This window comes from Panthera leo, chromosome A1 (assembly GCF_018350215.1).
Source record: "Panthera leo isolate Ple1 chromosome A1, P.leo_Ple1_pat1.1, whole genome shotgun sequence".
NCBI lineage: Eukaryota > Metazoa > Chordata > Mammalia > Carnivora > Felidae > Panthera > Panthera leo.
In genome coordinates, this window is record NC_056679.1 from 213,739,611 (window position 1) to 213,758,855 (window position 19,245).

At 40.3% G+C, this 19,245-nt stretch overlaps 1 protein-coding gene and 1 long non-coding RNA gene across 8 annotated transcripts in view; one reads left to right on the plus strand and one right to left on the minus strand.

The window, feature by feature from the left end:
* Positions 1 to 19,245, plus strand: part of DROSHA (drosha ribonuclease III) — a 125,192-nt gene that overhangs the window by 97,665 nt on the left and 8,282 nt on the right. For all 7 annotated transcript variants that reach the window (XM_042952722.1, XM_042952709.1, XM_042952717.1 and 4 more), the window contains 4 exons: positions 4,487 to 4,531; positions 6,050 to 6,207; positions 7,229 to 7,334; positions 18,535 to 18,676. In XM_042952722.1, coding sequence (XP_042808656.1) covers positions 4,487 to 4,531; positions 6,050 to 6,207; positions 7,229 to 7,334; positions 18,535 to 18,676 — 451 coding nt within the window. The remainder of the gene's footprint in view (positions 1 to 4,486; positions 4,532 to 6,049; positions 6,208 to 7,228; positions 7,335 to 18,534; positions 18,677 to 19,245) is intronic.
* On the minus strand, positions 253 to 16,044 carry LOC122227955. Its single transcript, XR_006206297.1, has 2 exons — positions 15,818 to 16,044; positions 253 to 611 (listed from the first exon to the last, which is right to left on the minus strand). It is a non-coding gene; the product is annotated as an uncharacterized LOC122227955 (long non-coding RNA).

Here is a 19,245-nt window from a genome sequence, read left to right on the forward strand (position 1 = left end):
TTGAGCCCCTCGTCAGGTACTGCACTGAGTGTGGAGCCTGCTTGAGATTCATTCTCTCTCTTTCTCTCTCTCTCTCTCTCTCTCTCCCTCCCTCCCTCCCTCCCCCTCCCCCTCTCTCTCTCTCCCCCACCTCCCTCCCTCCCTCTCTCTCTCTCTCTCTCTCTCTCTCTTTCAAAAAAAAAAAAAAAAAAAAAAGGCAGCCACGGATTAATTTGGGATTGGGTGCTGTCAGGAGCTAAGGGCAAGTTAACATAGTGTCCCCAGTAATGTTTATTCAGAGGAGAAGACATAGCAAAGCAGGTCAGAGGGCAACATCGGCAGAAAAGCAGTGGTCCCTCAAAGAGGGTGTTTTTTCTGGCATTTTACAGCGGCTGTAAGACCTTGAGGGAAACATAGTTTCCTGCCATCTTTGCAGTAGGCTTGATGTCTGTCGTCCCCCCTAGCCCTGTTGACAGCGGGACTGTTTCTGCATTCTCAGCCTGGTCTGATGTTCATTCACTCTTTCATCCCAGACTGTTTTTCCTGGCTCCATGTTTTCATCTTTGTGTAGCCCTTCATGGTTTCCCAATACATTCAGATCCATTGTTGCAATCTGATCGTCCCAATGGCTTCTTGGAAAGATAGGGAGAGATTACTATGTAATCTTTCATATTCTCCTATTCCCTTCCCACCCCCTTTTTGTCTTTACGTGTCTGTCCCAATATCTCCTTCCCTGGCCTTTCTCTGGAGCCCCAGAGATTGGGATGTCTTTTCAAATTGCCCCTGGGCAACTTCATGTGGGTACATACCTCGTTTCAACATTTTTAGTGTTTGAACTCATCACCTTAATACTAAAACGTATTTCACCTCTTTTATTTTTATCATCTAAACCGAAAACCTTACGATCTTCTTCCGTCCTGAAGCTTTTTCCTTCCCATCTCTATGAGTTGCAGACTCTTCTATCAGTTCTGTCCCTAGTATGTTTTTTTTTTTTTAATGTTTATTTATTTTGAGAGAGAGAGTGTGTGCAAAGGCATGATTGGGGGTGGGACAAAGAGAGAGGGAGAGAAAGAATCCCAAGCTGGCCCCGCACTGTTAGCGTGCAGCCCTATGCGAGGCTCAATCTCATGAACCATGAGATCATGACCTGAACTGAAATCAAGAGTGGGATGCTTAACTGACTGAGCCACCCAGGCACCCCTGTGTCTAATATGGCTTGAATTGGTTCCTGTTTGGTTTAATGTTTGCCCTCCTCATTTCTCACATGAAGTATTTAACCATTCCAGTCTATCATTCACACTACATTTAGAGTTGTCTTCTTTTTAGTGTATGGATTTGACTATTTTCTTTCTTGCTTAAGATCTTTGATTTCTTTACTGTCTGCCAAGGCCTATATTATACAACAGAGCATTTAATAGTTTTCATAATCTAATTCCCATCTATTTTTTGTTTCTTTTCTTCTCCCCCTTTGTGCCATTCTAGGAATTCCCTTTTTTAATTAAAAATTTCTTTTAGACTTGATTTTTTAGAGCAGTTTTAGGCTCACAGACATATTGAGAGTAAAAATTTCCCATACTCCCCCTCCTCCGCCACACGTTCCTAGCCTCTCCCATTTTATCAACATCACCCATCAGAGTGGTACATTTATTACAGTTGATGAACCTACATTGATACATCATCATCTCTCAAGGTCCCGTAGTTTACCTTAGGGTTCACTCTTGGTGTTACATTCTGTGGGTTTGGACAAATGTGTAATGCCATGTATCCATTATAATACCATATAGAGTATTTTCACTGTCCTAAAATCCTATGTTCTACCTATTAGGAGTTACCTTTTTGTACCTGTTTTCTTTGAGACATATTATTTATGCATATACGGTGCCCTGCTTTTGATTGCCACTCTCTGCTGATTTGCCAAATTCCTCATGTCATTCAGGATACACCTGAAGAGTTAGCTCTTCTTTGAAGCTTTATCTGATACCCCCAAGCAGAATTTTCCTTGCATTGATTTATATCACTATTATAGAACTGATCTCAGTTCATTAAATTATACTTATTTACCTTCATTTTCCCCCACTAGGCTCCTTTGAGGACAGGAATAGTATCTCATTTGTTTTAGTAAGCTAATACATAATAGGTATTTGATAAAAATATGTTGCTAAACAACAAGCGTTGGTGAGGATGTGGAGAAAAATTCTCTTCTACTGTTGCTCAGAATGAAAACTGGTGCATCCATTCTGGAAAACAGTATGGAGGTTCCTCAGAAAATTAAAAATAGAATTACCCTACAGTCCACTAATTACACTACTGGGTGTTTACCCAAAAAATACAAAAACACTAATTGTAAAAGATACATGCACCCCTATCTTTTTTTTTAATGGGTAAGGACAGATTTTAATCAGTAATATACTATTGTGATAAGAAAGAAGGTCTAGTGTGAACTTCTCCAACTTTGATTTGGACAGAATGACTGGGCATTTTAAATAGAGTCAGGGAAGTGAAAATGACAAAGGAGGGATCAGTGTAAATCATGTACTTTTATGTTTATTGCATTATTTTATGTTTATTGCATTATTGCATATGTTATTGCATTATTTACAATAGCCAAACTATGGAAGCAGCCCAAGTGTCTATTGATAGATGAATGGATAAAGACACACACACACACACACACACACACACACACACACACACAAAGAGAAGAATATTACTCAGCCATAAAAAAGAATGAAATCTTTCCATTTGCAATGATGTGGATGGAGCTAAAGAGTATAATGCTAAGCAAAATAAGTCAGAGAAAGACATATACCATAAGATCTCACTTATATGTGGAATTTAAGAAACAAAACAAATGAGCAAAGGAAAAACAAAAAGATAAACTGAGAAACAGACTCTTAACTATAGAGAACAAACTGATGGTTACCAGAGGAGGTGAGTAAAGGGATGGGTCAAATAGGTGATGAAGATTAAAGAGTACACTTAGGACGATGAACAAAATAAAAAAAAATGTTGCATTAATAAATGTCTCAGCAGTCAGTGAGCATTTTCTGGAACACACTGAAGGAAGAGGTTTTTGCCTTGAATAGATGGTAGAGCTAGAATTCCAGTCTGGAGTTTTTATTTTACAGGCTATTTTCTCTCACACCAAGGGATGGCAGAACCTGATCTCTGAGTAGGGTAGATGAAAGGAAATGGAGGCAGTGGAAATAATTTAGGTGTGAGGTGTTAAGTGGTTATACATCTAAGACATCTCAGGAGAAATCACAGTGTCACTGAGTGAAAAACAGGAGAAAGGGGAAAGAGGAATTAGAATTAAGTTCCTGAGAATTTCGAATATTGGAGACGAGAGTCGGTTAGAAGAGCTAGCTGTTGATTATTACTGTTGATATGATCAACATTAGTAGTAGCATCTTCTGTGTGCCAGCACTGGGCCTGTTGCTTTGAGGAGGAAAAAAGCATGAGAGAACGTGAGAAAGTTGTAAGAAGGGAGTGACATTCTGCGTAATTCATGGTACAGAGAATTCAAGGGAAAGGTTATTGGTTAAGAGAAGCTCTCTAAAGTGCCTTAAAACAGTTTGATATTTAAGCTTTCTTTTTTTTTAAATATTGGCAACAAAACACAAACCCAAAACCTCTTAAGTGTATTTTACTGGGATGCAAGTTGCCCAAAAAAACACTGAATATTTTATTTCACATGGTCATCATGTGTGCCACAGTGATACTAAATTTTCCTATTCTTCTCTGCCCCCCCCCCCCCAGTTTTTAAAAAATATTTTCCCCTCTTTTTAAAAATCTTTTGTTACTTGTTTGAAAAACCTAACATCAAGGCCAGAAAGTAGATTCAGTCAGAGGCTCCCTAGAGTCTAAAACTGAAGGAAAAACGCTTTAATCCTGAGGAAGTTCTAATTATAACTGCCTCTAGATTTAGCTCAGTGGATAAAATAATGTACTGGGCTTCTCCGTAAAATCCACTCATTTCCATATTTCAAGAGAACATTTGTAGTGACCCACAGTAAAAGTGTGGTCTTATAGATCTGAGAGTTTAGGCACTAGATATGGATGTTTTCCACTCCATCTTAAAGCAGCTCAAATGATAATGAACGAGTGCCTAAAATAAAAGACATCTGAGATGAGTTTTAATTACAAAAGGCACAGCTGATGCACATTTCTAGGGAATGATAAACTAAAAAATATGATTAAAACAGCAGCTTAATCCCATGTATTAGGTTAAGCAAATGTGTAACTGACTTTTAAAAGGTATCTTTGACTTCTGGGGGTGGAGGTGGCTCTTTTCCTCCCCAGCTTAATAGGCTAATTAGAGTCACTACAGGCGGTTTGAGTGGTGAATACACTTTAAAAAAATTAGTTTGCTAGCACTATTGAATTTGCAATAAGTGGAGTCAGCATCTGAAATAGTTCACTATTTCAAATAATGGCATTTTATTTAGTACTCCAGAGTGTGTTAAATGGCTCCCTCGAGCATTAAAGGCATCACTCTGTTTTCCAGGACCTACGTGAAGTCTGGCTCAATTATCCTCTCCACCCACTCCAAGTAAGTGTGACCTTCCTGTCTGCAGTGAGCTTTAGAAATCTGGGGGTTCACGTTATTTTAGCTTGCCTGTTTCCCCTCCTGCTTTTATAAACCTTTGATTCCCTTCAGTGGCACTATGACTTTAGGCTGGGTGTTAGGCAGAATTGGAAAACTTTGGAACAATAGTAAAATGAACCCATTTGTGTTGCATTTGTGCTCTGGGATGGGGTGGGGAAAGCCCTGGGAGTCGTCTTCCTTCAAGTCAGGAGGATCTCCTTGTGTGGTTGTGGTTTGGTGCCCTCTCTCCCCCAAAAAAGTGATATTCAAAGCTTAATGTGTTGATTGCAGTATATCTTCCTGCATGCTATTGTAGAGAAAGTAATATGGAGTCAAGTCTGGGCTTAGTAAAAAGAACAAATACTAAATGAACCTTGCTAAATTGTAACCTACTTTGGATCTTGGAAATTGAAGGCTTTGACTCAAATTGCATAAAACATTGTAAATTAAAATTTTAGTACAATGTGATGACTTTTTGCTCAAGATTTTGGTATTTAAAAGATGTGTGTATGGTAACCCTCTTTTTCCCAGTTTAAAAATTCTTTGTATTTGCTTGTATTTCTATTTTACTTGGAGATATACAAATGTATGTATACATGTATATATATACCTACATACTTTTATATTTGCATGTGTGTATATGTACATTATACATATATAAGAATAATCACTAGTGGCTGAACTTTCATGAGAGGCTTTATGGTATGGTAATAAATGGCATTAATTCAAAGAACTTTAGAAACATTACTATGAAATTGTCCAAAGTTGTTGAAAATGTTCACTTTAATTATGCTTTTCGTGTTTGCTCTCTGCCAATTGTTAAAGGCTCATTGTTATGTGGAGCCACCTGCCTAGTGGTATGATAATCTCCAGTGTAAGCTGAATCTAGTTTTAGTGGTGTTCATTTACCAAAATAGGTGGTCCCTAGAAGACACACAGAGGTCATGTTCCTCTAATACAGTGGTTCTCAGAGGGCAGTTCCCAGACCAGCAGCAACTGTGTCTCTTTCTCCTGGGAACTTGCTTGACAGGCAGACTCTCAGTCCTTTCTCCAGATGTACTGAATCAGAAACTCGGGGGGTAGAGCTCAGCCATCTGGATGTAATAAGCCCTGCAAGAGCTCCGATGAACATGAGAGTTTGAGAAGCACTGTGTTACTAGATATACATATTCTCCACCAGCAGTCCTTCCTTTTGCCTCTTCCTTGGGGAGTTAGTATAATACTTGGGATTTTGAACTATCTGTGTACAGTACTTGGCCTTGAAATTTGATAGAAGATTGGAAAATATTTTTTGAGCCTTCTTTAAATATTAGGTTTGTTTGCCATTCTAAGGGTTGAGAAAGAAGCTTCCATGTTTTATTGGCATTTCAGAAATTTCTGCCCATAGGAGAAGGAATTTTATAAAACACTATCCTAGAATTGATAATTACTTTTGTAACCAAACACTGCACATAGTTTTTTATTTATTTTCTTCTCATGCAGCTACAAGAGCCAAATACTGATCGACAACTTATTGAGACTTCTCCAGTTCTACAGAAACTTACTGAGTTTGAAGAAGCAATTGGAGTAATTTTTACTCATGTTCGACTTCTGGCAAGAGCATTCACACTGAGAACTGTGGGATTTAACCATCTGACCCTGTAAGTTAGAATTGCTCGTGTAATCCCAGTGTGACCATTTAGACAGGAAGTCCCAAACCTTTGCTGCATGCCTTTCAAAGGAATTGGGATTTCAAACATATTTCCAGGAAGGTCACATCAGGAGATGGTGAGTAGCCAGACACTGGGATATGTTCCAATACAATATTTTTGGTTTCATTGTCGTGCATCTTATTTCTTCGTAGAGTAGAAGAGAAGCATGAAGGAAGTAAAAATTTTATCTGTAAAGGGATAGATATTAAGTATTTTAGGCTTTGCAGGCCATGTGGTCTCTGTTTCAGTGATTCAGCTCTGCTCTAGTAGCATAAAAGCAGCCATAGAGAAAATGTAAATGAATGAGCATGGCTGTGTCCCAATTAAATTTGCAAAAACAGACCAAGGGCTGAAATTGGCCCTCCACCCTAGCTCTAGATGAGTGATTTGGAGATAAGCTAATGTAATAATTAGGAAAATAACCAAAATGTTATTTTTTTGCATGTTGTTTTTCATTCTGTTTTTGGCTTCTCTCCCCCAAATCAAATATTCACAGCTATCTTTAAAGTGTAAAGATTTAAGATTCTTGTCATAGATATTTTTTTTAGTGTCCTTAAACTGGATTCCAGATAGAGTATATATTTCAATAAAGAAGTAAAGATTTAACAAAAATCTTTTCTGGACCTTTTTGCTTTATTTCATCTGAATGGGGGTTCTCTGTGCAGATAACAATCTGTACTATATTTTTCAGTTGATATTCCTTAACCTCTGACCAGACACCATTTACCAATCTTTATTTTAGCAGTTTTGTAATCCTAAGATGGTGCTCATTTTCTTCTTCAAGACCCAATCTATATTGACTCAGATCTCTCCTCAATTGAGAAGTCTTAGGGACTTGTATTTAATTTTGTGCTTTAAAGCAAGGTGAATACATTGCCTTTTACAATCATGTCTTTTTAAAAATTCTGTTTCTTTTTTTAATAATACAAATGCCTATTGATCTCTTCTGCATTGATGTTGTTTTTTCCAGAGGCCACAACCAGAGGATGGAATTCCTAGGTGATTCCATAATGCAACTGGTAGCCACTGAGTACTTGTTTATTCATTTCCCAGATCATCATGAAGGACACTTAACTGTGAGTTTGTGCTAAATCATTCCCTCCAGTAAGATTGCTATATAATAAAGTGAAGATTGGAAGAGCCAGATATATATTTCTGTAATTGATTACTTAATTCTTGGTGACGTTAGCATAGTATATGGCTTTGTTCATTTCGTTATGCAAACTGTATACAAAGCAGTTTACGAGAAGAACTCATTTTTTTTTTTATTTATTTTTTTTTTTTATTTTTTTTTTAAACGTTTTTATTTATTTTTGAGACAGAGAGAGACAGAGCATGAACGGGGGAGGGTCAGAGAGAGGGAGACACAGAATCTGAAACAGGCTCCAGGCTCTGAGCGGTCAGCACAGAGCCCGACGCGGGGCTCGAACTCACGGACCGTGAGATCATGACCTGAGCCGAAGTCGGCCGCTCAACCGACTGAGCCACCCAGGCGCCCCGAGAAGAACTCATTTTATACGTCTTCATTAATGGTTACCTACTCTGTGCAAGACATTGAGCTAGGCTTCATGGGAAGAGCAAATATTAGTTGACACCAATCTATCCATAAGGAGTTTAAAAACTGGTAGCAGCAATGAAAAATGTAAGGCAATAACTGCAAATTGTCTTTCTCTTTCTGTGTGTGTGTGTGTGTGTGTGTGTGTGTGTATGTGTGTATACGTGATGTATATGTGTGTTATATGTGTATGCATACCCATACATGTGCACTATGAAAAACAGAAGTAAGTAATTGTAACTAAATGCAGGAAAGAACCATATGAAATATTATGAAGAGCATAGGTAAACTGCTGCACTTGTGCTGTTTAGGAAAAGATAAGCTTCCTTGTATCTGTGATTTCTAAGAAGGCTTTGTGGATATGATGATCTTTGAGCCTTTAAATACGAATAGGATTGGGCCATTAGGAGTTAGTGGGAAGAAATTTCTGTGCAAAGACATGCCACAACATGGGTGTACTGAAATAAGGGCACAACCTGAAAAACCAGAAGATAGAGACACAGTAGGGAATGAGTTTGGCTGGATCCAGGGTGGAGTTGAAAGGGACATAGGCAAGGTTTGATTTAATGAACAAAGTGAAACAGCCCCCATTTCTCTCATTTTTATTTTATTTTATAAAATTGTATTGAGCTTTTTTATTTGTTGCGTACTGTTTTTACTCTGTGAAACTGATCAATAATATAGCTGGAATGGTGAACAAAGCATATCTGGAAGCCCCTCTAGAGTTGGGCATTGAGAAAACAAATACATTCCTGGGCCAAGAAAATCAGTAGTATGCTCTAAGATATTTTGTTAGTGTAGATTTTCTTCTTTATTATATTGAAGAAATAATAAGTCTTTCATAGTTTGCATCTCAACAATTTTATGCATGTTTTGCTTTGAATAGAATTGGATCTTATCTTTGCAACTGTGAACACTGGAAATAGTTTATGTGAGACACAAATATTGGAATTAGGGAGAATATGGTGATTTAACTGTGTTTAGATATAATTTCTCAGTGAAATTTCTAAGCCTAACAAAATGTGGTCTTTTATTCACTCACTCAGTGAGCATTGTGTTCTTACTATGCCCCATGTACTATTATATGGGAAATCAGCAATACACTTCTTTTAAATTTAACTTAAGGGGCTCCTGGGTTGCTTACTTGGTTAAGCATCTGACTCTTGGTTTTGGCTCAGGTCATCAGCTCACGGTTTGTGAGTTTGAGCCCTGCATCAGGCTCTCTGCTATCAATGCAGAGCCCACTTCTGAGCTTCTGTCTCCCTCTCTCTGCCCCTCCCCCACTCATGCTTACACGCTCACTCTCTCTCTCAAAATAAATATATAAACATATAAAAAAATAACAGTCTGATGACCATTTGAAGTTAACTACTTTTGGATGGACAAGGAAGTATTTTCCTCTTGAATTAATATTAAATTCTGAAGAACATAGGAGTATTTACCAGAAATAAACTAGTGTTTAGTGTCTTGTTCTACATTAGGGAGTCAATAACTGCTTGTTCAGTGTCTTCCATTAGGGAATAGACTTCATAGCTGTCAGAGTATCTGGTCGGTCTGAGAAATTACCAAACCAAGCCAAATGGCTTGAAGTAGTAATTCATTTTTTGGCCACATAGAGGCCAAAATGTAGAAAATGTATGACTTCAACACACGCATTTACCCTTGTATTCCTGCAGAATTAACTGTGAACTCTTGGGTTTTGTGGCAGTGGGATGCTATAGACCAGTTTACTGCTTCCTATCTTGGTCATTGCACACATGTACACATTGAACATATGATAAAATCAAAACTCAGAAAGGCACAAGTCCTGCCCAAGGTCTAGATGAAGGTAAAACCAGAACTAAAGACTCCAGTTTTATGTTCTTTCCCGAAGTGCTTCAGTGCCATAACTATAGTTTTATCCAAAGTGTGTTTATCAGCCTTGCTGTCTTAAAATTAGAGAATTTTTGAATAGCTTATTAGAAAGATGTTAAATGACAAAATTATGATATGACGGTTTTATTAACTATATTCACAGAAAGCTTTGGTAGAAATCGATAGGACTGACAGATCTGCTGGCAAAACAAAGATGATCTGTCATCAGTTGAGTACATATTTTAAAAGATATTAACTCTCATCGGTGCTGCTGCAGTTGCTCCCACCACCCCCGCTTGAAACACTGCCCTTTGCTGGCTTCTGTGACACTGCATTTCCTGGTTTTCCTCTCACCTCCTTAGCCATACTCTGTTAGCCCCCTGTGCAGCTGATGGATATTCCAGCATCTGAAAGGCTCCCTTCCAGGCCATGTCTCTTCTCATGAGAGCCTCTCCCAGACAGTCTTTTCTGTGTCCACACCATCAGGTCCCCTCTAGGGGCAGTGATGTCCACAGGGACCTCTTTGGTCCTATTTTTCTGGTTTTTTTTGTCTAAGCTGTTGTGGCTGCCCTCTCAGCGTCTCCACATGTCCAAGACAGAATGTATGGTCTTCTTGCACCTGGGTCCTCTTCTAGTATTTGCTGAGTAACCGAATGGCAGCATCAGCCAGCTGGTGTTGCAAGTCAGGAACCTAGGGATCATCTTTGATTCCTCCCTCCACCCATTTGCCTATATTGTAGACCAATCACAAGTCCTGATGTCGTTACTTCCTGAGTAGCCACCTCGTCTTCATCACTTAAATTCTCTCAACCAGCCTGTCACCTGGACCACTGTAGCAACTTCTGCATCACTAGCAAAATGGTACAGGAATATGCTTGACAAAGAAACCCCATTAGAAGAGGTGGCATTTATTAAATTGCAAAGGATACAATCTTTTTTTTTTTTTTTTTAACATTTATTCATTTTTGAGAGACAGAGCATGAGCGGGGGAGGAGCAGAAAGAGGGGGAGACAGAATCCAAAGCAGGCTCCGAGCTCCCAGCTGCCAGCACAGAGCCCAGTGTGGGGCTCCAACCCACGAACCGTGAGGTCATGACCTGAGCCGAAGTCAGACGCCTAACTGACTGAGCCACCCAGGTGCCCCACAAAGGATATGATCTTAAGGGTGTGTTTATACCAAGCACTAGGCAGTGCAGCATGTACAGATTTCCCCGAGATGTTCGCAGCTGTCTGCAGAACTGGCCTTTGCAGCTGTGTGCTCCCCCACGGTGCGTGTTGTCTCAGCGGAAATCCTTCAGTCAGCCCAGGTTTCAGGCCTGTTGACAGTGTCATAGCTTCCTTATCCTGTATCCTTCCTGTATCCACTCCTGCCCCCACTCAGTGATGCATTCTCATGCTGTAGCGGTGGCTGGCGTCTTTTCACAGCAGACCTCCTGTGACCGTGCTCGCTGTTCATCTTCAGTTCACTTTGGTCATTTCTGTTATCTCCCCAGCCTCTAAATGTTGGAGTGCCCCTGTTCTCAGACCTCCTCTCTTTTCTCTTGGTTTCTTTTCTGAGTAATCTCATAGCTTTGAATACTTCTGCCTGTACCTCTCCCCCTAACTCCACTCAGGTCTTTATATCTCCAAATACACCTGACTACCTAGATGTAAAGATATATTGGAATCCCTAGTTGGATTTCTCTTAGGCCATCTCCATGGCCAAAACAAAACTGATTTTTCACCCCAAAACCTGCTTTTCTCTAGCTGTGCTCCATATCAGTAAGGACTGTTTCATTCTGTATTTGCTCAGGGGGAAAAATCATCCATAACTGTCCTCTTTTCTTCATGCTATACCTATTAGCCACTAGCGTCCTGTTGATTTTACTTTAAAATTCTGTCCAGAACGTGACTACTTTTTACCAGCTCCGCTGTTAACTCCCTGGTCCAGGCTACTAATACCTTTTCCCTAAATTATAACCATAGCCTCCCAACTGGTCCATCCCCCCTCTCGCTACCCCCCCCCCCCCGCCCCCCAGCCCTCGGTCTGTGTTTAGCACATCATCTACAGGGACTGTTTTAAAAGGAAGTCAGATTACAACCTCCTTGTTACCTACAAGACCCTATGACCTGCCTCTCTGATGCTGTCTCTGTCTCTCCTAGAGTCTTCACATTGGCTTCTGTGCCATTCTACAGGACACTAAGCAAGCCTTTGCCTCAGGGTCTTTGCACATGCTGTGGCTAAATCCCCCATCTGCTTCAGGTCTTGGTTCAAATGCTATCTTACTAGTGATGCCTTTAACTTATAGTGACCTCTTCCCCTTGTCCCTAGTCCCTGTCTCCCAGCCTGAAACCTCATTTCCATTTTCTCCTTGGCATTTTCTATGTATTTTACTTGTTTACTGTCTTCTCTCATCAGAGTATAAACTCCTTGAGGGCAAGAGTTTTTGTCTGTTTTCTTCATTCCTGATTCCTTGGGTCCTTGGGAGTTGGTATATCATTGTTCTGCAAATATGCTCAATGAATGATTGTCATATCCCAGTCCAGCGGTTTTTGTTTATTCTTTGGATAGTAACTAAAGAGTAAGCAAGGCCCAGGGTGCCTGCCCAGCTGTCCACCTCATGTCACATGTTCTTCTTTTCATTGTGCACCTCTATGCTGGCCTGTTTTGTGTTCCTCCAAGCCGCCTCCTGCCATCAGGCTTTGCATGTACTGTTCTTGTTCTGGAGAATATTCTGCTTCCAGCCCTTATTCCCATCTGCGTGGTCTCTCCTACTCTTCCCTTAGATGTCAGTTCTGGCTTGACTTCTGGATGCAAGGAGAGCCTTCCTGGATGCCCTCCTGCCCACTCAGAATTCCACGTTCTTTTCTTTCCTGGCACTTTTTTTCAATTTGCCTGTCCCACTAGCCTGGAAGTTCTGGGAGATCATGTTTTTATTTATCACTGTGTGCCCAGGCCATATGGTAGGCTTTCCATACATATTTGATGAGTAAATAAAAGAGAGTTTTGTGGGCAGCTAAGTTGTACAGAGAGGGAAGTAGCAGTGGCACTGGAGGGAAAAGTGGCATGTTGTCTTATGTGTAAAGAAGGAGGCTGAAAACTTATTTATGAATGTCTAAAGATTAAAATTCATTTAAAATTTTGTTGGAGATTACTTGCTACAGTTGCATTTGTATGAGGGAAATAGCAAATTATTCATTATTGGATTAAAGAACATACAACTACATTAATTTACACTGGGAGGCATTCATTAGCTTTGAACCATTTCTTTGTACACTTGTTTTACAGAGAAGAAGGACAGCTGAGCAAATGAAATGGGAAGTTTTGGATGCTGATGGGGAAAAACATAGTGTTGTAGGAGTTGGATATTCAAAAAGTCCTGCGTGGGAAGGAATATCAGGCATATATAGTTGTACTAGGATGACTGAGGTTCATTTCATAGACTGAAGTATTTGTTTTTCAGGGTTGGGATTAGGTAAGTAGTGAGAGGGTAACAAAGAGCATTAACTCAGACCAGATGCCTGTCTTGTCACACTTGCAAGTTTCAAACCTGCATGTTGTTCTTCCCTCTAGATCATTCCTCCCTCTTAGCCTTTCCTCTGTGCTCCTGAGCTAAAAATAGTTGTTAACCCCATACCTACTATGTGCAAGGTACTATGCTCATTTGTGTGCGTCAGTGAGGTGAATGTGCAGAAAATTCTGTTTGCTTTTAGAAGAATGCTTTGCAATATGAGAAAGCAAGGATTATAAATAAAAAGTTTGAGAAACAGTGATCTAATCCCTCTCTGCTGCCTCCAGACAGCACTAAACATAAATCATTTGGACAAACACGGATCTTATGTACAAGATCTCTTTGAGAGGATAGATTCCACAGCCTCCTATTTGAGAATTTCTCTGTCACTAACATAATTTGCCTCTTTGTATCTGACCTGCATTTTGCCTGCTAGCATTTGTGTACCTTTTCTTTAGTTATCATAGGAAATGGAGACCATCTGGCTACCACTCTTGGTAAAATAGACCTGTGTGGCACATCACTGTCACTTTTAATAATATATTCTGCGTTCACCCCATGCTCTTATATTAAAGCCCGTAAAATAATAAATCACAGTCTACATATTTTACACTAGGTGGCCCTCTTTGGTTACTCATGTCCCACAGCTGTCGCTTCCTCTTTAGAATCGAGAGTGAATAGAGAAGTTGAAGGAAGAATGCCAATATGTTTCTTTGTTTGTTTTAAAGCAGTAAACCTTTTTCCTATTAAAAGTTAAGTTTAATTATGAAAGACTGCTGTGCTGAGATAATAAAAAACATCCTGGATTCTCAAAATCAGAATTCAAGGTGTGTGATATTTATACTGGGCCTGCCATTGCATCAGGAACTCAGCCATCTTCTCAGCTTCACAGAGAGTCCTAACTCCATCTTCATTTTTTCTCTTGATCTCAAGTATAATTTGTGGGGCACCTGGGTGGCTCAGTTGGTTGGTTAAGCATCTGACTCTTGATCCTGGCTCAGGTCATGATCTGTGGTTTGTGAGTTCGAGCCCCAAGTCAGGCTCTGTGATGACAGCGTGGAGCCTGCCTGGGATTCTCTCTCCCTCTGCCCCTCCCCTGCTGGCTTACAGGTGCACACACGCTCGTTCTCTCTCAAGATAAATAAACTTAAAAATTTTTTTCAAGTAAAATTTTGTCTTTTGTGGGTGGGGTTTAAAGAAATAGTTTTTAAGGGCAGCCTAGCACTTGCTAAAATGGAAAGCTTTGAAGACAATAAGTAGACAGGTATCTAGAACAACTGTGTTGAAGAAAAATCCAGAGGAATTTCTAGAACTTTATAGAACCCTTTTCTTGTAACCAAAGAGTGAGCTTATCTTTCCTAATAATGATGATGCTACTGTGGGTAACAATAGCGGCTAACACAAATTTCTTGTGTGTTTATTGCATGCCAGCCATTGCACTGTGATTCATTACAACCATGTGCAGTAGGTACTACTTGCTCCATTTAATTTTTTTTTTTTTAACGTTTATTCATTTTTGAGAGACAGAGCATGAGCAGGGAAGGGGCAGAGACAGGGAGACACAGAATCCGAAGCAGGCTCCAGGCTCCGAGCTGTCAGCACAGAGCCCGACGCAGGGCTCGAACTCACGAGCCGTGAGATCATGACCTGAGCTGAAGTCGGACGCCCAACCGACTGAGCCACCCAGGTGCCTGCTTGCTCCATTTTATAGATGAGGAAACAAACTCAGAGAGATGTGTAACTTACACAGGGTCACTGAGCCAGGAAGTGGTAGGGCCACAGTTGGAACCCAGGAAACTTGGTGCCAAATGTTTTGCTTTTCACTACCACATCTAATGCAAGGCATTGTTCACAAAACACTCTAATAACTGTCTCAAGCTTAATTGGGTATTTAATATAATTTTCTAGCATTCTACTAAAAAATAAAAAGCAGATATTTCCTCTTTGTAAAATAATGATCTATAGCATCGATGTCGGCAGGTTTTCCAACCTCGTATCTTGCCCCATTCAAATCTGTTCATCAGAACAGTCTTTCTAAAATCAAAAAATTACCTTGCCCCTGTTCCCATTTGACACTTTTTGGGATTCCTCCTCCCCTACAGGAAAGTACAGACTTCCTTATATGACCTGCAAGACTTCCCCAGAGACCAGCTGGCCTCACCTGCATCAGTGCTTCCCGACTCCGCTCTGGAAGCTCTGACCTCTCCTCCAGTCCTACCCAGTGATCACCTTGCTGTGTCATGGTGCCTTGTTTTGCCAAAGCTGTTCCCTCTTCCTGGAAAACCCTTTCCCAGCGTCTCAGTCTGTTCAGGCTGTTACAACAAAATACCACAGACTAGTGGTATTTTGAACCACTTATGAACAATAGAAATCTATTGCTCACGGTTCTGGAGACTGGAAGTCCAAGATCAGAGTGCCAGCATGGTGAAGTGAGGGCCCTCTTCTAGGTCACAGACTCCTCCTTGTGTTCTCACAGGGGAGAAGGGGCTACAGATCTCTCTGAGGCTTCTTTTATAAGCGCATTGATCCATCAGTGAGGGCTCCACCCTCATAACCTAATCACCTCACAGGCCCCACCTCCTAATGCCATCATCTTTAGGGGTTAGGATTTCAACATAGGAATTTTTAGGGGGCACGGACATTCAGACCGTAGCACCCACCCTCTGGCAGACCCTTTCCTTTGTTCAGTTCTGATTTTGTGTTTGTCAGAATCCACCTACGTGCACATGGCCAAGTTGTATCCCCAGAAATACTAATTCCTTGGTTCTTGGAAGGGGCCTGAGCACCAGTATCTCAGAAGCACCTTATGATTCTGATATAACAGCCAGGTCAGCGAGCCTCTGCAGTGTTTTTACTCAGGGGTCAGGTCCTCCAGGAGGCCTTTAGGCTGAGGTAGAAAGGAGTGCCTCCATGCACCGTGACCTCTGTGCTGTCACAGCAGCTACCACAGTGCATCACAATGGCCAGTTCGCGTGGCTTCCCTGGATAGTAGCAGCAATGGTGTGTCAATCATCTTGGGGTCTTTAGCTGTCAGCATAGTGCCTGGCACAGAATTGGGCTCCACAGCTATTAACACTGAACTGCCATAACTCCAGGTGGTTTTCTGCCTTGTGACCCCACCTTGGTTCCACTTGTTGGCAAACGGCATGATTCATTCTGAAGTAGGGTTCAGCAGAGGCCAAGGATACAAGCTATCATTTAAAGAACTGCCATTCAGACTTTGTGGTTTAGGTAAAGAGAAAGTCCTTCTCATCTTCTAAATTTAAATTGACTCTAAAAATATGGATGGTTTATAGCTTCCTTCTTCCACACTGAGTTCTGGTTTAGGCTCTTAGTTTTGGCAAGAACTTGAAGATCACTTTCTGCTGGCCACCCTACTGCTTCAAGACCTGTCAGGGCGTATCTTAGGTGAAACCAGAAGCACTTGTTAGCATCCTCACTGTTTTCCTCCTTATCCATCAGACAGCATTACTGTATAATAGTGAAGAATGAGCCCTGACTCTGGAAGGCAGCTTGTGTATGCTCATGTGTTCATTAGGCTTGTTGATTTTGAGGCCTGAAATCTCCGTATAGGCAACCTAAATTAGAGTTTTGTCTTCTCACCAAAGCATATACTGAGAGAGAACCCAACTTGCTCAGCACAACCGTATTCTCAAAATAGCCCTTCTATTCCCCCCTGTCCTCTACTTTGAGAACTGCCTCCCCTCCACCTCCCAACTGGGAATCCAAATGAAAAAAGATCTCTCTCTTCCAGTTCAGTTATTCTGGAATTACAAGATATTAGGCTAGTGGGCTCTTATTGGTTGGGTCTTTTATTAACATTATATGGTAAGCCTTTTTAATTTTGAGCTTCTCTGTGGATATTAATTTTAATGAAACATTTACTGTATTGAGAAAAAAGATAGAGTTGGGGGAAATAGGAGGAGGAAGGGGGCAGAGACAGGCAAAGAATAATAGTCTGTAACTCAGCAGCAAGCATGGCTTATGAAGATCAAGTTGTATTTCTACTTCATGCATCACTGTCAGGCAAATTAAGAACATATTGTTTCTTATTTATCTATTGTCAAGGATGCAATCTCAGGCATTGAGAATAAATCTTGATTTTCATAAGCTCAGTTGGCACTGTGGAGCCACAGAGCATAAAACTTGCATCTAATAAAGTGCGATGTGGAATGGTAGGGGTGTGATACTAGCACAGCCCACAGCTGCTTCCTGCTCCTTGGCCCTGGTGTCACCGGTTTTCCTTAGCAGGAAGGGATTGTTGTAATAGACCAAGAATTTGTTCTAGCTGTTGTAAGAAGAGTTCTAGCTTTAGGTATGTTATTCCCCGAAATCTTAGATTTGGGGATAATAATTACTTTCAGCTTCTGTTTGGTCCATCTTGGCTTCTACCTGCTTCCCTAGCCACCCTCCCCACCTTCCTCTAGTGAGTGGTTAGCGAATGCTGAAATCCTAAACCATGCTTGTTTTATGGGCACCTCTGTGAAGGGTTTGTTGTATAATTTTCATGCACTGTTTAATGTTATTGCTTAGGATGGTGCTTAGAGGACTCTTTGCTGACTAAAATTTCTGCTAGAATTTTTGTTTTGAATTCTTGAAGTTGAAATATGAAAGTCATATTTTAATATAATTAGAGACAGTCTCAATTTGATAAACTATAACTCAGGATATATTGTATACATTTTTAAAATAATAAAAGTAAAAATATAAATAAATAATTGAAAGATTTTTAAATAATACTTACTAAAACATTACTTCCCCAAATCCTATAATATATAATTTAACATCAGTGCTGTGAAATGTGAAGTTTATTTTAGGCTTCTAAAAATACTCCCTTAAAACTAATGTACAGTGACAGAAAGCAGGTCAAGTTTGCCTGGTAGGTGGTGCATTGGACTGATTGATTGCAGAGGGGCACGTGGAACCTATTTCAGGTGACAGAAATGTAGAATGTTGTCAAAACTCATCTAACTATACTTAAAATGGGTACATTTTACTGTCTGTAAACTATGCTGCAGTGAAGTTGACTTAAAAATTTTTTAATACTCCTTCACTTAGTAGCATTACATTTAATGGATGCTGTGCTCTTTAATCATAGTACAGTATCCTCCCCCCAACATAGCTCACTGCTACTAAACTAAATAAACTGTTTAAATTGTCAGGTAAAATCCAGGAGCAGAGTAAGCTATTAAGGGGAAGCTAGAAGCATATGGAGTTTGTCACGGCAGCCTGGGGATAGCAGTTGAGGACTTCAACCATTGCTTACCTTGGTGCCCCTGCCTGTGAAGGGGTCTCAGGCTAGTTGGGCCCAACACAGGAGCAGAAGAGAGACCACAGTGAGATGGTTTCTAAACGTATCTCACTTTCTTTTGGCCAGTTGTTGCGAAGCTCTTTGGTGAATAACAGAACTCAAGCCAAGGTAGCAGAGGAGCTGGGCATGCAGGAATATGCCATCACCAATGACAAGACCAAGAGACCCGTGGCCCTTAGGACCAAGACCTTGGCAGACCTTTTGGAATGTGAGTCTTAGGAATAGAGCTTTTCTCTTAACCTGCAGATTCAGAGTTTAAATCAGATGCACCCACATTTATCTTACTGCTCATTATTATTATGTTCTAACTGAAGAAACCTCTCTTCCATTTTAATTTTTATTTATGTATTTCTCCAAAGTTAATTAGAAGGAAGATAATTTGGAATTAAGATAAGTGAATAATGAATTTTATATTCAGTCTTTGTTCAGTGGTATCACCCCCATCCCTGCCCCTGCACCCCTCCATTCTACTGTTCAGCCATCACATTCTTTGTGTGAAACAGTAGCAGAGTGTGGAGATGGGTAATAGTGAATCACAGCTTTTTTTTGCCACCCAGCAGCCTTCATATAGGGGCATAGAAGAAAGAAGGGTAATTTATTCACTAAATACTAAAACTATTATCTGTTGTTTTGAATGAGCTCAAAGCTCTACGGACAAATGTTGTCATCTTTGGCAGTTTCTGATATGGTCTGGAAGCATCATAAATAATCCTATTATAAATAACTAAAGGATTTTACACATCATTTTATTGTTTCTGATACTACTTTAAAATAAGT